Genomic DNA, 19,407 nt, shown 5'->3' on the forward strand with positions numbered 1-19,407 from the left:
TCTGAATCAGGCCAAATTTGAGGGAAATTCCACTGCTCAAGCCTGAGGGCCACCAAAGTAGTAATCATCCAGGTGTTCCTGTTCATCTACATGCTAGTAAGTCTAAATGAGTGCTCCTCAAATCCCACAGCAACTGCCATACTTTTGGATTTAAAGGCCATCTGTAGGTAGTTTGTTCTTTCTGAATCCCAAATCACTAAAACACTGTTCTTCCATAGAATGAATGATCAAACCAATATTATGTTGTTTATTTCACTCAAAGCAGCAAATTTTCCACAAAGACTGTTTCTGACCAAGGATAAACCTGCTAGGCATCTCTGATGGTATTTCCACAGCCCTGACATCTAGAAAGATTTACCAGGTGTAGTGTTGATCATTCTATGTTGTATGAAAGTGTAATGACACTCATTAAAACTCTTGTTTTATGTTGCACGACAAAGGGAAAAAACCAAAACCTGGACTTACACTTAAGAACAAACTTAACAACTCTTGGTTACAAAGTCCTTCCTACAGAACCTGGAGATAAAGATGGTTTTGGTTTGCTTACCAATTTATTTAATGAACATTAGTTGTACATTGTAATTCTTACGCCGAGACTGTACATTAATTGAGCTTGATTATCCGATAAAATCCCTAGAGAGGCCATGTTTCCTAATAAGGAAAGCCCTTACCATATAGGAAGCTTCCTCCAGGCCTAAAATTTTTCAAGAAGCAAGTACCTATTCATCTTTGACAGACAAGCCTGCACAAGTATCATCCCCACATTACTAAATAAGAATGAGGATTTAAAGAATTAAAAATCACAATGCATAAAAACTGGGCCAGGTGAAGCAACAGGGCCTTGGCCATTGGAATACTACTGACAAAGTTGGCCAACTTGAACCAGTGATTCAGTAGAAAATTCTTGCTCTTAAAGTCCTAAGAAAATTAAATTCCAATACCGTAAACAGGTGTAAAAACAACCAAACTTCATAGAATACCAACAATTACCTAAATACAATGGCAGCAAGGAGAATTCTGACAAGAGCTAAAACATTCAAAACACACTAGGTGGAGAACAGGTAAACAAACTAGTTATCCAGGCAGTCACTTGATTTTTTGTTAGAATGCCAACTTACCTAATCGGCACAGAGATATAGCTAACTTTAACAATAGGTAAGATTCATCACAAATAAGGTAGCTTCATGTCTACCATGAAACCACAGTAGGAGAAATATCAACTCTTCTATTTGGGCCTGTTCCACTGATTTATTTATAGTATGTATACTATGAACAAGATACATGGAACACATTTTGTCATGAAACCACAGTAGGAGACATATCAACCATTCTATTTGGGCCTGTTCTATTGATTGCATTTATAGATTGTATATGAACATGAAACACGTTAACACATTTTGTCACGATTATGCTTGCACTACTGACGGAGCACAACAAAAATCATACCTCACTCATCCAACCTTACCTTATTCTAATAAGTATGACCTACAATATCACCACAAAGTAATCTGCTCTGGAGATAATTGAAAACTGGAAAAAGAAAATATTGCAATTGGACAACCAATTGAGGAGAGTGACCTAGATAATGAATACTTTATAATGACTGTAAATATGATATTTTTATAATAAAATAAGGTTTCACATATACTTACAAAACAATTACATAGCTATGAGCATTCTTACCTGCAGTCGAAAAATTCAAATTCTGTGGCTGCCATCGATCGTGCAGGTGATATAGGACCCGCTCACTTTTGGGAATACCCGGTACTGCTGAGCTAACTTACTGTCAATTCATTGAGCTGCAACGTCCATCTGTGGGGAGGAGGGAGGGCTCTGATTATGTAATTGTTTGGAAAGTATATTGTGAAACCTTATTTTATTATAAAAATATCATTTTCACATAAGTGACTTACCAAACAATTACATAGCTGAGTCCACATTACCCGAAAGTGGGTATATGGACAGCTTTATGAAAAGACAACAATCATGTGCTCACATTATCTAATGTTTGCAGTACCTTACCTTGTGAGAGAGCAGCTGCAGGTAGATACTGCCTCTGGTCGGTGCTCTCATCTCCTGTGGGAGACCCAACACCAGAGTCGGTTCGACTCTCCTCTTAAAGTTTCTGTCCTAATCAGGTAGTGTTTGATGGCTCTGACTGGACATAATGTACGTTCCTCGTCTTCTGCTCCCACTATGTCCGTTAAGCTATTGATAACAAAAGAACGAAGCCAAGGATTCAAAGAATCCTTGTTCTTGGCAAGGAATTATCTTACATACAAGCAGACTGCATTACTCTTGGGGAAACCTACTTCCTTACTTATCACCTGCAACTCGCTTACGCTGCCAGCTATGGCTAGTGACTAGAAACAGTGTCTTCCTCATTACATCTCTTAAGGACGAGGAATTCAAAGGCTCAAACTGGGGACTGGAAAGCCATCTTAATACCACATCCAAATTTCAGTCCACTTTGTCGGACTTGCACACTTCAGAGGAACTAAAGGATCTAGTCAGGTCACTGATATCTTGATCGTTCGACATGTCAAGGCCTCTATGTTTAAACACCAATGAAAGCATGGACCTATATCCTTTAATAGTCGAAGTGGACTATTTCCTCAACTCCCTCAGAAATAACAGAAACTCCGCGATTTCTGTTATAGTCGTCTAAGAAGAAGAGATGTTATGTCATTTGCACCACAACCTAAATGCTCTCCACTTCGACTGGTAGAGTTTGGCAGAAGCGCTTCTTCTACAGATCGCAATAGCTTCCGACGCTCTTCGTGAAAAACCTTTAGCTCTGATGACGTTTCTGACAGTCTGAATCCTGTCAGGGCCAGAGCGGATAATACTTGGCGATACTGGTCGAAGTGGGGTTGTTTGAGAAGAAATGGACTACAAGAAGAACCACATATGTTACTCCATGGCCGGCAGAAAACGAATTGACAGTAGTTAGCTCAGCAGTACCAGGTATTCCTGAAAGTGGGCGGGTCCTGTATCACCTACACGAACGATGGCAGCGCCCCTGCCGCCAGGAAATTTGAATTTTTGAACTGCCAGGTAAGAAAGCTTACAGCTATGTAACTGTTTGGTAAGTCACTTATGTGATAATTATATATTACTGTATACTGAACAGGCATCAGAGAATAAAAGGGAATAAGTATACAAAAGGTTTATATTTTTCCTTCATGCAAATCAGAATACATAAAAATGCAATATAAGTGTACTAGAAATGAAGAGTTTACAAGAACAGTCTCTTAAGAAGTACTGTATACAAATATAATGTATTACAGGATAGAAATCTTAAGTGCTTTTAGCTTTCCTTAAAATATTCCACAATTTTCTATTTGAATCGACTTTCAACTTTCCTCTCTCACAGCACGATAACGTGTCATCTCATTTGGGAAGACGTGTGACAGTTCAACTAATAACATAGCTTTAAATCTTTTGTAAGAATCGATGCGACCATTGACCTAGAAAAAAAAACTATGCATTAGTAAGTCAAGTCAGCTTAAGAGATTAAATAAAATACATTGTAATAAGCTCACTCACTCTGTTGTGGGAACTCATTACATGCCTAACCCAAGAAAGGGAAAAACAGAAACAATGATAATGACTGCTCCTTGTACTACAGTATCATCTCCCACCTTTGATCAAAGATAACTTTAAAATTGCAAATGAAATTACATATTTAAAAAGGAAATGGATATCTTTACAACTGAAAGAAGTCTGAACTGAGTTTAAATCATGATGATGTATAAAATCTAAAAACTGTACAAGAGGAGAGCTACTGTAAGTCAATTTGCCTCATTATACTACACCTAAAATAGCAATTTTGAAAAAAAATATAGGCTAAAATTATACCAAAACTCTAGCTTTGCCATCTAAAATCAGTGAGACCTCTGCTTATTATGCATTTTCATTGTAAAAAAGATGGAGAGATTACATGCATCTATGAAACTAATTCTTACTTTTTGTATCATCATTACCCTTCAATATGGTATAAAAGGAAGATAGCACAAGTGATGAAGACTATACCATGCAGTAATGATGTCAGTTAAGATTTTTAAAGTGCATCAACAGCATCTCAGAAACAAGCTTGATGGCATTTAATGGCTTTTGGAGAAAATCTTATACATTTAGAATTTGGATTAATATTTAGTTTTTAGCTGCAAATTTCCCTCACACTCCTTTCCCATCAGCAGTACTGTACTATTGCTTTGTGGATCCTCTGGTGCCCAGCAGTTTTACAGCCTCTTTTTGAGTAGTCAAGCTGATACTTGTGAAGAATCAACAGGGTTTGGGAGAGGGCACTTCAAATAAATGTTATGGGCTTTAGTGAAACTATCTTTTTTAAATTTTATTGTTTCACCAAAAAATTCTTACAATTTAGCCCAAACTCCAAATTATGAGGGAGAATTATGCTGTATACATCCCTACAGTTTACTGAATGGAATGAAGGATCCTTTTAAGGACTCCTGGGATTGAGATAAGCACTCAAACCCATGGGGCTAAAGAAAAACAATGGGTTCTAAGAGTACAGTAGTATACAAAAAGCTGAAACCCTGGAAATATATCAAAACCAAGAAGTTTGGAACTGGAAAGTCCATGTCTTGAAAGACATTTTAAAGAAAAAGAAGGGAGGTCTGAGTTAATAAATGAAAAACTCAGCCATCACAGAGCACATATCACAAATCCCCATATCAGTGGCCACAATAAATATCAGGGGTGGATTTAGGGTGTGCGGGGGTCTAGGCCGGAGGCCGGTAGCCTTAGAAGGCCTCTCATTTATGGGCAAGCAAAGAGGGGCCTTACATTTTTTTATCCATTCCCATGATGAAGGAAACTACATTTTTAAAAATATTTTTTGTATATTCATTAATTAATTCTAAAATTATTTTTATTAGTAATCAAATTAAATATATGTTCAATAATTATTATTAATTTTTTTCTTTTGCTGAGGTGTGGGGCTCTAGGCCATGGCCCACTCCAAATATCTGTCACTGATAAATATGTGCAGGCCATTTGTATGTCACATCCAACCTAACTACTACAAAACAGTCCTCATATTAACATTTCACATAAAAGCATGAGAAGAAAGAAATTTGAAGAGGTGGACAAGTTTCAAACTTTTGCATTACTGCCATTGTTATCTTATAAACTTGGTATCTTTCCTATCCTCCTACATTCCTTGGTTCCTTACAGTTAAAGGTGCACAACACTGGTAAGGCAATGAAGGTCCTCTTGTCTTGGCACGAACAGACAAAAAAAAAAAAAATAAATAAAAAAAAAAAAAAAATAAAGGGATCATCAACTTAATCTACTCATTAGTTCACTGATCAACCTGGAAAGTACAGATGCCCGAAAAAGTTTCGTACTCAGTATTTATGTCAATGAGACATCTGATTCAAAGGTATGTCCAGTCTATGCATACCAGTAACTTGAAGGAGAGCAGACTAAAATCTAATTATTATAATAGTTACTGCCCTCATTCTCCAGTCTCCTTATTTACCTGAGAAGTGTTAAAGTTAAAGATCAAAATGAGCATCAATCTCATCTTTGGCAATTCTATATAACCTGAAAATGGTATCTGACTACTTGAAGGTTTCTAGCTTGACTCAGAAGTACTGACCTTTCAGCAGAAGCAGCAATGTTAAATGTCCAGGCAATAATTTTAATTTTTCTTATTCCAAGCAGAGGATACTAGTATTCTACTTGAAGTCCTCCCTTGCACAATGTTTTGATAACTGTCTCTAATCCATTCTTTGGGATTTTTCAACTTCTGTAGAGGGTGCCACTTATAGTGTGACTAGTAACATACACTAGAAAAGATACTAAAGGTTCTTTGCAGCAATCATGTGACAAGCTGTACTAATTAAATTTCCCTTTTTATCTGTGCCTTTGGTCTCTCCTGACCTAGCTGTTTTAACTTTCAGCTCTACTTTGCTCCAATTTTATACAACCTCCATTCTTATTTAACAAAACATCCTTTGGGCAAGCCTTAAGAGTCAAGTAATATACGTATATGGCTCAGTGGTCTCAAACAATTATTTTGTAAATACAATAATCAATTTTTTTTCCATGAAATGTGAGCCTTTCCAACTTAACTCACTTCTGCCTTTCAAATCATTGGGATGTATACACTTCTTGTATGTTCCTTATGGGTCTGAAAAGGTCATGTCATCCTGTGAAGAGGATTAGATATCTACATCAGATTGTTCATTAGTCATGATGGATATTGCAACTCTATATTCAAAACTCTGATTAAGGCTTATCACTGATCTCATGTCTCTTTGATGTGAACATTTTCAAGAAAAAACAATAAATTCATATAGTACTCTATACTGGAACTTATCAAAAAGAGGAATTAGTGGGTCCATCCTTTACAGCCAAGGTGGTTGTGAGGACACAACTCTAACAGCTAAGAATTAACTTCGATACATCTTTCATATTCTGAGATGAGAACCAGTCTGAGCAGTCCATCTCAGTCCTATAGGAACCAAAGACTGCATTAAGTTATGTCAAAAGATTTTTTCTACAGACATTCCAGGAAGTACTGGCAGAAAATGGTTTCTCAATGGCATACATTAAGATATCAAGTGGTAGTATTGTACAAAGTTGCTTGTAAAATTAATCATATACTATTTCTGCTCTTTTAGCAATATCCTGTCAATTTCTTGTTCTACCTCTGTTCTTTTGGTGAAATTATCATAACTTTTTCACAGATACGTACACTAATGTGCCAGACAATCTGGAATTTTTCTTGGATTTGTAGCACTTTAGCACTAGAATGTGTGCTATTTACTTCAGCTGATAATCAGCAGAATTATTACCTAGGGTACTGCAATTTTAAAGTACCGTCTCTACTTCATGCAAATGATGAGTCATAAACACTGATTTACACCTCCAATAATTGGACTGAAGAATTACTGATAATGACAAGCTATGTTTAAAAGCCAACGAGGTAGTGAAAGTTCTGATTTCGTGGGCTTTGACTTTAAAAGCAGGTAAAACATCTTCTGAATTCTGGAGTGTGACTCACAGATAACATATCTTAACAGAGCACCAGAGGTTGCTGGATGGGCCTCAGATCCTTTTGGTCCTATCAAGGTCATATCTCAAAGCCCTTACAAGGCAAAGGGCTCTCTCTCTTCATCTTCTGGGCCAAGAATGTCCATCAAATTTTTTAAGGAGAAAGAACAGGGCTAGGGCTTGGAAGGAGTCTCGTTCTTAGCCAGAAAGCCGAGCGTAAAGGAACAGACCACATCTCCCTCAGAGGATCTGAATCTCTTATCTATGGCTGGGAGAGATTGGACAGACAAGTGACAATTGAGTGCATGTAAGGTGCCATTATTAAGAGATGATTCTCAGAAATGGCAGGGGCAGCGACTGGAAAGACCAGTAGCAACAAAGCCACATCTGGCACCCAGTGCTGGGCCATCAAATGTGTTCCATACAGAAACAGGATCAAACAAGAACAGGGGATCATACTTCACAAGATAGTGACATTTTTTCATTCATGAAAATCTTTATAACTATGTTAAAACAACCTCAAGTAAACATGTGTTAGATCACAGTCAACCTGCAGTCAATTACATGCCTGCTTTTTGAGCTTATAAAATAATGAATGTTGTAATAAGCTTTCTAGTAAAGCCTCTTTGACAATAAATTCATGTAGCCTAATAAATCAACATGTAGGGTTACTGATAGTTCATATATCCATGGTTTGGTTAAGTCTGACAATTTTCCCTATTACTAATACTATAATGTACAGAGTATCATGAGGCCTAGCCCTAGGCCTGCTGCAATTTTAAAGGGGAACTTCTGGTTAATAGACATAAAATTTTGCCCAAAAGAACTTTTAATAAGCTAAAAAATGAGCCATTGCTCAAATCTGTACATAATCCCATTTTTTACAATTTAATTTCAAATTAGCACTGAGGTACTTCAATGGAGAGCACCATTTATCCAGGATTCGACTATGTTGTCATCTGGAGTATTAGTACCAATGACGTTGTGTTGTGGTCGCCTCACAATAAAAAGCACAGCGAATCACACATATTGTATGTATTATATTCGTCCTCGGTATTGTCCTCACGTTTTAGGTCAATTGTCATTCAAATAGCGTCAATTATGCCAACTTGTATGGCGTTTGTTTGTGCCAATACTTCTGGCAAGTGTCCAAAAGGCATATCATTCCACATGATTCCGTCAGAGAGAAATCAAAACCTTTCAACCTATGACGCAAACCATTGTCCGTTTGGACCATTTCTTGCCAACAGATTTAAAAGATTATATTAGGAGCAGGTTATTAGGTATGGCTATGAAATTTATATAATATGTTTCGGGAACTTAATTTCCCTCTGAACATACCATGGTACCGATGAAGATAGGGCGGCTATCTACCGCTATCTATACTATTGTGCCTCCACTTGTATGCATTTGAATGGAAATTTATTCTTGTCAATCACCATGTGCGTGATGTGATGGGGTGAATGGCAGTTTTCTAAACTTAGTCCTTTTTAACTACGTAGTTTAATTAATAGGGTTTTACAATTTAGGGCTGTATGCCTAACTAGGCCTACTTCAGGCTACTTCTTTATTTACCATCTCAATCATATATTTTCAGCTGACAAATACAAACCAAAATGATATTATCTGGGCATGCTGTGCCCTCGGAAAAGTTCCGCCTGTCTGAGCCTACTGTGACATGACGTCATGCATAACAGATGAGCCACACATAAATGGCTGCGCCCATGATGCAATACAAAATTGGTTGTAAAAAATAAGAAAACACACCTTTCAAAAAAAAAAAAAAAAAGAATTTTCACCAGGGGTACTTAAATGGAATACTACTACATATGGAACAGCTTAAATACAACTAGAAGTTCCCCTTTAAGAGTTAATGAAGCATTATACTGTTATTTACCATGTCATCAATAAGTTCTCAAACCTCCTTGTACGCAAAGGATTCAGCTGAATTTGTTCTGCCAGAACACTCAAAGGTAGTAGGCTATTATTAAATTTTACCTTGTTTTTACCCTATACAGTGGTCCCCCCGTATTTGCCACCCCGTGAATAGTTAGAACCCGCGAATAGTTGGAACCCCTATAAAAATGCTTAAAACCTCCTATTTCGTTAGTTAAAACTCAAGAAAAAACCACTAAAAATTTTCATACCTGGTTTTTTTAATAGCTTTATCACAAAATGTCCATTTTACGATGGCAAAAAAAAAAACAAAAAAAAAAAAAAAAAAAAAAAAAAAAAAAAAAAAAAAAAAAAGGGAAGTTGGATATTTCTTATAAAAATGCAGCGAATGTGCGAATTTTCCGCGAATATTGCGAGGAAACGTTCCAGAGAGAAATCTGTGAATCCGGAGAATGCGAATATGGGGGTCCACTGTACTCCAAAATTTATACTCCATTATAGCTTTCAAAGTAAACTTTACCAACTATCTAGCCTACAAATAAACTTTACCAACTGGCCAGTCTACCAGGGTTGATCATCATATAACCAAGGGTAGCCTACCATAGCCTAACCTTAGCTTAACAAAAGTAGCCTAACTTGGCATAACCTTCAGGAATGCTGATTTTTTCTATCTGTCCCTCTCCACGGACTATGAAATACAGTTTAAGTTTTGGCTAGTTATGAAAGTTATTTTTACAATCTATCCTAACTTGGACTGTACAATGTAATTAAGTATATGTTGAATTACAGGTCAGTATGACTATGACATATTACATAGCTTTACATTGTACAAATAGCTTTTATGTCATGGTTCAGATGCTTTGATCTGGTTATGTAAAGTACGCAGAGTATACTTTCCCCTGAATCATAACTATATGAATATGAATTGATGCAGATTTTAATTACATTTATACAGTAATTAAATAAAGTTTATCTTGTAAGATGTGTGAGTAGCCTCGCAGGTTCAAATATACCTTAAAAATGTCTGCAGGTCAGTGTAGGCAGCCTGTTACAGTGGTACCTCAACATACGAAAGGCTCAACTTACAAAAAACTCGAGATACGAAAGCAAATACGAAAAATTTTACGGCTTTACATACGAAAATTGCTCAAGTTACGAAAGGTTGTTGCTGTAAAGTCCCGAGATTCGCCCAGACCACCGAGAGCAATTTTAAAACTCGCGCGCCGCCAACCGAGTATACTCGCCACCATCCTCCCCCCTCTTCTATTGGTTCCTGATGCTAGTCACCCCATAAAATCCTGCTCTCCTATTGGTCAGCATCTACCCCTTTTGCTTTATGTATTCTATTGGTAAAAGGATGCTGTAAATTGAAAAACTTATTCGTGCAATACATTTAATAAAAAAAAAAAATTAGGTAAGGATAGAATACAGAATAGAAAATGAATGGTTTATTATACTGTTTGGTAGTTTCAGTAGTTGAAGAGAGATAATGAAAATTTATGGCTTACTGGTGTAACTAGGAAAAGTGATTGCTTGGCGATCGTTCGATACTCGTAAGTGCTGGATGTAAACAGAAGTTTGGAAGCTTTTTTTTTTGTTTGTTTATTATAGTTAATGGTTACTTAATACAGGCGACCCTCGGTTAGCGGCAGGGGTTCCGTTCCTGGGCACCGACGCCAAGCGATTTTCGACGCTGAGCGATTTTAAAGCCTACGGCCGCCGCACACCTTCTTTCGAAACTCTAAGACCAGTCAAAGGGGCCGTAATCCCACAACGGCGCAATAAGTAAAATTATATTTATGCAGTATAGTACTATAGAATTTACTGTACAGTACATGTGGGTGTCTAGAGTATGCAAAGATATAATAAAGTTTATACAGTGTACAGGTAGCTGTAGTGTTCAGGTTACGATCATTAGTCTTACGATAGTTCGTTTTTATGAGAGATCAAATTACAATGGCCTAACTTTATCCATCTTCTAGTTACATAAGTTCAATAACAGCAAAAGAGAATGATGAAAGTATGGTTTTAACGTTATACTCGTTGCGTGAACGTGTACAACCATGAAAAACAACCGAACGAGAAACGACTTTTTTTTTTTCTAAGTACAACCGAACTGGCGATCACATCTGTTTGGCTTGTATTTCGATCATCGTACTACAGTGCAACATTACCGTATTTGTTATAAATGGCGTTATGTATAGAATAGAACTGAGATATCTTAATGTAATAACTTTATTCGCTATAGATCAGAGATCAATATAGATTAAAGATCAATCGGGAAATATACCGTTAAATTTAAACCTAATTATGACTGAAGCTGAGAAAACTGTTCAAACTGCTAATGACTATTATCGTACATCGGCAACAAGGATAAAACTGCAGTAAACGTCTGCCGTCACACACAACCATAGATAAAATTGGGATAAAATCATTTTAATCAAAACTACTGTCCTTGAAAGAACACATTTTACTGTTGGTTTCACGCCGATATAAGATAAATAGCGTAAAGTTCGTATTACGATGATATAAAGGATTACGTATTGCGAACGGAATCACGTAATTTTTTACGCAAATTAAAAACATGCCGCCAACGTAATCTGTTAACGAAATAAATAGTAGTTCACATTCACAACGAGACATATTCAATAAATATTTCACCTAAAAACACGCTGTATAAGGAAAAATAACTGTCTCATATAAGTCAAGTATCTAGATATTCGTTTATGCTAAACTAGAAGCAAGAGCATTCGCTCAGAATTGCGTTATAGTGGTGAAACAGACTCGTATTCATCAGCTGATTTCAAACCACAACATTGGCCGCTCCGCGGAATACGGGCTTAAGTTTGCCGTATATTTTAAAAACACAATAATATGAGAATACATACAACTATTCTTGGATACAGTGAAATAATGTATAACTTTGCTTTTTTTAAAGGATTTATGGAAAAGAGGAAAAGATGCATAATTAATAAAATACACAATGCATTTTTCGGAACTGGCGGACAAGAACGAACATGAAAAACCATCCCCTGACAACGTGGAGCGTAGTTACAAAGGCTGCCTTAATTTGTATCTTATTTCTGTACAAAAATGAAAATACCTTTAAGCAATATATTATCACATTTTAAAACATAAAAGCATAAACATTTGAAAAATCGACACATCGATGGCTAAATTTGCACTTTTTTTTTTTTTTTTTTTTTTTTTCAACAACAACTCGATATTTTTGGAAGAGCGGTAGACGGCGGCAAAAAAAGTGCAAATTAGCGATCGATGTTATAAAGGTTTTATGCTTTTATGTTTAAAATGTGTATGAAAATGTATTACGAATAGGGTATTTTTATTTCTGTGCAGAAATGTGATAAAAAGGCAGCTTTTGAAACTCCCCTTCAAGTTATCGACTACGATGTGTTTTTCAAGTTCGTTCTTGTATGCCGCCGAACTTGAAAAACAGATCGTAGTCGATAACTTGAAGGGGAGTTTCAAAAGCTGCCTTTTTATCATATTTCTGCACAGAAATAAAAATACCCTATTCATAATACATTTTCATACACATTTTTAAACATAATAAGCATAAACATTTATAAAATCGACATCGATCGCTAATTTGCACTTTTTTTAAATCGATATTTCGGAAGAGCGGAGGCGGCGGCTTACAAGAAAGAACATGATAAAAACATCGTATTCGGTATCGTGAAGGGCAGTTTCAAAAGCTGCCTTTGTATCATATTTCTGTACAAAAATAAAAATGCCTTTCACATAATACATTTTCACACACATTTTAAACAAAAGCATGAACAATTATGAATCGACACATCCATAGCTAAATTTGCACTTATGTAACTCGATATTCTCGGCATAGAACAGCGTCAGAGGCATATATTTTACCCTAATACCTACGTAATAACTCTCCATAAAATTTGTTAATATAATTTGCATAACCTTTATGGTCTGAACGGCATTTCTACATATGTATGAACTCGTTAGACAACGGCGCTAGCGGCGCTGTTAACTGAAATTTGTGCCGTAAATATACCTTTAAAATGCCTTATTTTTTTTATGAATATTTTTGACGATCGCCGTAAAACCGATTCGCCGTTGAGTGATTGCGCCGTTAACCGCGGGCCGCCTGTAATTATTTGAAATGAGTACATGAAATACATTTAATAAAAACAATTGTGAATTAGATATCATAAACCTATAAAATAAATCAGACTACCATCATCGAAGCCAACAAATACGTATTTTTTAGAATTCTTCTTCCGTTTTAATATTACGTTACGTATATGTTTCATTATAGCTGTCAGTAACTCAGTATCTCCATTAGGTAAAGATAGAATAAAGAATAGAAATGAATGGTTAATATACTGTTTGGTAGTTTCATTAGTTGAAGAGAGATAATAATGAAAATTTATGGCTTACTGTGTCCTAGGAAAAAATATTGCTTGGTGTTCGTTCGGTACTCGTAAGAGCTGAATGTAAACAAACGATTGGAAGGGTTTTTTTTGTTTTGTTTGTGTATTATAGTTAATGATTAATTAATAATTATTTGAAATGAGTACATACTGATTATTTATACATTTTATTGGCATATTCTAAGCTTTTAGCTTCTTAGGTTTAGATGTCAGAATCATAGACTAGGCTACAGTAGCAACCGCTAACATAGGCTAGGCTTATTGCTAAGGGACATATGCTAAAGTCCTAATATTTGCAGTAAAAATGGGGTTGAACATTACATGCAGTTGAATGTTACTCAAGTATGAACAGTATTTTGCCTTTTTGGAGTCATATTTCTTCCGTCGGATCGGCGTCGTAACCCTAGAACGTGTTGTAGGCCTGGAAATATAATTTACTGGGGTGTTTTTGTAGGGCTTGGAACGGATTAGGCATTTTACATGTAAAATGCGGTTCAAGATACGAAAAACTCATGATACGAAGGCCGCCTCGGAACGGATTAATTTCGTATCTCGAGGTACCACTGTATTAATAATATGTATGAGAGATTCAGGACTAATTTTTGTCAATTTTGTGTTTAAGATTTCCTGAGAGGAACAAAGAGCAAGTATTTTCTGCTAAAGAACATTTTTCAAACCTCCTGGTATGCATGAGCTCAAGTTTCTGCAACAAACTTTGAAGTTCAGAACATGTTAGGAGGCAACAATGTGGTAACCAAACAGACTGTCTAATAAGTAACCAGAAGGGGCAAGCCAGCATATTTATGCAGCCTTGCAAACTAGAACATTAATTGTATCCCTATTAATAATATCAGATAAAGTAAATTTTAAAACCCAATAAAATGATTGTACAGACTATTGAACATTGGCCGTTAGGTATCGGGGTACTAAACCTAGGTTATTATCATGATATTATTATGAATGCGGATCAAGCTTATATGAGATGGCAGGGTTGCAGATGACAATTGTTTTAGCATACTGTTGTCAAATTTTGCTGCCAGTCAGTTTGACCCATGAATAAAAAACCATAATAATTAGTTCAGCCTCTAATTTTATTGCATTCTTACATAATTATCACAGCTAAAGGGAACCAACAGTTGTGATAATTGTTAGATAAGACACTGCAATAAAACTTTAAATTTGTGGTGGTAAAAAAAGAGACACATAATATCAGCATATTGGTCAGCTTTATGGCTCAAGTGTATAAAAACTACAGCAGACAGAATAATTATTTTTATTTCTACATAAAGTACACACTGTCCTTAGTAAGTGCTGCAGAGAACATTTACCAATCTTTAAAGAATGCTGAGAAAATTGGCAGTCAATGTAGCATGATCATAATGTAATGACGCCATATCTGTAAAACTTTACGGCTTAACTGTAAAAGAGTTATGTCCTTCTGAACATAATAATCAGCGCATAGCAATGATGCCAGGCAGTGCACATCACAAAGTGGCTTGGCTATCATAAGCTGTCCAATCTCTCCACTCTATATCTATGTCTGCAGCTTACTGATTCTCTTGGCCATAGACAAAGAGACAAGAAAAAAGGTTTTCCTTGTTAGATCTATGAAAGACTTGAATGGAAGGGCCGAGAGCCATTTAAGGACAACGTCCAGGTACCAGGCAACCTAATCTGTCCTCTCTTATCAAAGACTAATTAAATCACTAATATCCTGTTTAAACAACAGATCCAAGCATCTGTGTCTAAAAACACACCCTAGCATGGCTCTGTATCCTCTGATGGTAGACTTAGCTAAACCTCTAGAAGACTTCAAGAAGAGCAGAAAATCTGCAATCTGTGTCAAAGGTTTTAGAAGAAGAAGACTTCCTTGGCTGGTAGAACCTACAAGAAGGCTAACATCTACACTTTACAATCATCTCTGCATCTACAGCTGGTCATGAAAAGCCCTTTATTCTGACAAGTTTCCTGGTAGTCTGAAGCCTGTCAGAGCAAGAGTGGATAGTCCTTGGTGGAATCGATGGTAGTGCAGCTGTCTGAGAAGACTTGGGCTTTGTGGCAGGAGTCTTGGAAAATCCACTAGCAACCTGAGAAGGTCCTGAACAGAGCTACTATGGTCATCAAAGTAATGTGGTGTGTTATATAATTATATATCCTTTTTATTGTTATACTGAGGCAGTTTAGTCATTGAAGGGGACATTATGGATAAAAGCACCAAATTTTTTCCAGGTATACCTCAGTAGCCAGGCTTCAATTCTAGAACCAGCGCCAAATGATCTGAGCAGCAGGATTATAATTGATTATTCAGATACATGCTTATTACATTATGTCTGCTATATGTTGTAAGTTTATCTGGTATATGTTGCAATTTTCTGTATTTTCAGGTTTTGAAGACTGAATTTCATGAATGGAATGAACACAGTGCATTATTTGTCAACAAACTACAACTGAATCCCTGCGCTGCCCATTGAATGCACATGGAATAGACAAGTCAGCACCAGGGGCCTATGTAGTATTCCTAGAAAATGTGACTCACTTCAGAGAACTGAACTCATTGCCAGTGCCACTGAATTTCAGCAGGAATATCACAGTGGATGACCTCATTAGGAATCAGGCACGGTGGCACAAATCCTGTTATTCACAGTTCATTACAAACAGACTGGAAAGAGTAAAAAAGAGGAAGAGAGACAGTGCCCACGAAGGCAGGCAGCGATGACCACGCCAATCATTTGACACCACCAGTTGCATATTTTGCATTAAGCAAGATGGATTTCTCCATGAACTTACAACTCTAGGCACAGATGAAAATGTCAAGTTTATGGCCAGGGATCTACAAGAAACAGGACTAATGGACAGAATTGAAGGAGCCACTGACCTTACTGCCCAGGAGGCAAAATATCATCTTGCTTGCCTTGGTTTTTGGAATCGCCATCGTTCTCTAGTGAGACAAGAGAAGCTTCCATGGATGAAACTGCAAATGTGAAGAAGCTCAAGGTAAGAGCTTTCATAGACTCTTCATGCATGTTGAAAATCAGATAGAAGAGGGTACATTCTGCTTCAAGCTTGCTTCATTAAGACACGAGAAATGTCTTGTACATAGTTGCTCAGAACAGGGATACAGATTTGAGAACTTTCTTTAAGCATGAAAATCATCCACATCCCCCTTCTCTATCTGAAAGAGGAAAACTATGCCAAGGAAAGAAGTCCAACCTCATTAGTATCCTTGTGCAAGAAACACAAAATGCTCGGAAGGAACCTCCGCCATTTCTGGATGTAAGGATTCTTGACGGTGCCGCTGTGGTGCAAATGCTTTCCCCTACTAATGTTACCACATTCAATGACTATGCTAATGGTGTTTTCATCCCCCACATCCTGAATCAACTTAAATCCTGCAGAAGAGTTTATGTGGTATAAGACAGCTACAGTCAGAAGTATCAAGGTGTCAGCAAGAGAAGAAAGGGGAAAAGGTGTACGCAGAAAGGTTAGTGGTCCAACAAAGGTGCCTGGCGACTGGTCCGACTTCCTCCAGGATTCCACAAGAAAGGAGGAGCTTTTCCAGTTTCTTTCAGACAAAGTTCATTCTAATGACTGACCAAATGGAAAGATCTTAATAACGTCAGGCACATATGAGATCAGCAGAGATTCAGCCAACACCATGCTATGATGTGATCATGAAGAGGCCGATACCAAGATAGTCATTCACCTGAAAGATGCACTGGACAAGGGATGCTCTACTTGTTTAGTACGTACTGTTGACACAGACGCCACTATCATATTGATAGACCAGTACCATTCCCTGACCAGCCAACATCAGATGGCAGCAATCTGGGTAGCCTCTGGCACTGGAAAGAACTTCATGTACCTGGATGTCAATGCTATTTGCCAAACTCTGGGGAAAGATAGGTCATCAGCACTGCCTATGTTTCAGTTTCATGGGTTGTGATACAACGTCTGCTTTCTTTGGCAAAGGGAAAAAATCAGTATGGGAGGCTTGGAATGCCTACAAGGAGGTGACAGAGGCTTTCAAGAATATTATGAATCAACCATACATGACCATGACAGTGAACTGCAAGGAATTTCAGTTGCTTGAGCGCTTCACCATAATCATCTACAGTAAAACAAGCAACTTGGAGTCTGTGAATGAGGCACGTAGGGAGCTCTTCTCTCAGAAGAATAGGACAATGGAGAACATCCCCCGACACAAAAAGCCCTTCTACAGCACACACTGTGTGCAGTTTATCAAGCTGGAATTTGGGCAACCACTGATCAATGTGAACAGAAGCCTCCAACTCCGGAAGGCTTTGGGTGGCATTTTGACATGCACATAGCATCCTGTGTGGTCCAACCTGCCTGTTGCATCCCAGGCCTGCAGTGAACTGGTGAAGTGTGCCTGCAAAAGGGGTATGTGTATAGGACGATGCTCATGCAAGAATTCACAATGGAAATGCACCGACCTATGTAGCTGCCGATGTGAAAAGTAAATGAAAAGGTTTGATTAGTATTACTGCCTGGTCCATTCATTAAGTGGGAGATTAAACCAGTGGAGGACAACCAAAAATGAATCATAACTCCCCTTCACTGTCTCCCACCATGCAAGGTACTGCTCCCAAGTCTCTCCATGCATGCTAAGAGGTTGCAACTGTCATTATCCCAGAGCCTGAGATCTACAATTATCCCCAGATGGTATAAAACAAGACTACCAATAGATACTCCCTTATTGCCTTAACCTGAGCTGCATAATCAGACAGGAAGCAAAAGTGATCTCACTTCTTCCAGAACAAGTGAGTATAAGCATGAGGGCATTACCCTGCAGCATCAAAAATGAGTCAACTCTCTTCCTCACTAAACTCCTGCTGGAGCCAAATGCTGGCTTAAACTTGCTGGGTTGGCGCCTCCACTTCTCTAAGCTGACACAGAGACGAGACATCATAAGCATTTGTATTGCAACAGGCAGTCCTCTGCTCTCCGCGACTTTATAAGAAACAAGACAAACCACAGCAGACCCAAAGGGAGTTTTGTGTGTCCGAGTACGAGAAAAGTTACGAAATGCACTCTAAAGAGAGAAAACTTTGGTTCTCTTCTCCAATATTTACAGGGCGCCGAAATACGCAAAGACAAGCAAGACATATTCTCTATGTGGTCTCTTTCCTCAACTAAATGAGGATACAGCAAAGCATAAAGACCGAAAGAATTTCTCCTAGTCCATTTCAAACTCTTCTTCTGCCAGCGGGTGACAGGAGACAGCTGCCGACAGAAGGTAAACAAAAGAGCTTAAAGGATTGCTCTTTTTTTCCAACCCTTGGAGAAACAGACACTTGTTGATAAGAGGCGACAGCAGCCGTGTACTGTATCGCATCCACGACTTGATGAAAGGAAGAAAGTCTTAAGTGACTCAGGACTCAGTTACATCCACATGAGTCAACTGAAGGAAAGATAACGAGGCGCAAAAGAAAATGAGAAAGATTGGGAGGTGGGGGGAGAGGAGTTACAACGACTCTCCCGCCTCGTCCGAAAGTGATCCTACACTCGAAAGCATTCTTATATGACACATCGTTAGAAAGCTCTGAAGCTAGAACACTATCTAACGAGAGAACCTTAGATACTATAAAGTGTAAACTTGAAAGAGAAATTACTCGAGGCAGAAGTAAGAGATTTGCCGATAGCCGAAGAAAAAGCAGGCAAAGAATGAACGCAAGTATTACGAAGAAAGCGGAATAGGTTAGCAGATGAGAATTTAGAATAACCAAAACAAATATGAGTTTGGATAAACAGTCGACTGAGTTGATAAAATATCGAAATGTGTAAACTTGCTACAGACACTACCTCAATAAAAATGTCTATGCCTATAGTATTATATATTATTATTAATCCTATGTATGCTAACACCTCAAACTAGTTGCTGATGACAGCAGAATGTGCATAGGGAGTGAGGATTAACGTTCAACAAAACGGCCCTTAGGCGAACACGTTAAAACGAGATTCAGACTGTGAAAAGGGCGAAGTAGGTATTCGAGAGCACAGAACCCCATCGTCCAGAGAACCAACTCAGTTCCCTGACAGCGGT

The 19,407-nt window shown here is 37.6% G+C and overlaps 1 protein-coding gene across 1 annotated transcript in view; it reads right to left on the reverse strand.

Annotated features, from left to right (window-relative positions):
- Nucleotides 1–3,158: 3,158 nt before the first annotated feature.
- LOC135212726 (mediator of RNA polymerase II transcription subunit 10-like) overlaps nucleotides 3,159–19,407 on the reverse strand; it is a 30,215-nt gene continuing 13,966 nt past the window's right edge. The window contains exon 4 of the mRNA XM_064246431.1: nucleotides 3,159–3,470. Within this exon, the coding sequence (XP_064102501.1) occupies nucleotides 3,357–3,470 (114 nt within the window). The 3' untranslated portion in view covers nucleotides 3,159–3,356. The remainder of the gene's footprint in view (nucleotides 3,471–19,407) is intronic.

Source organism: Macrobrachium nipponense, chromosome 41 (genome assembly GCF_015104395.2).
Source record: "Macrobrachium nipponense isolate FS-2020 chromosome 41, ASM1510439v2, whole genome shotgun sequence".
Classification (NCBI taxonomy): Eukaryota; Metazoa; Arthropoda; class Malacostraca; order Decapoda; family Palaemonidae; genus Macrobrachium; species Macrobrachium nipponense.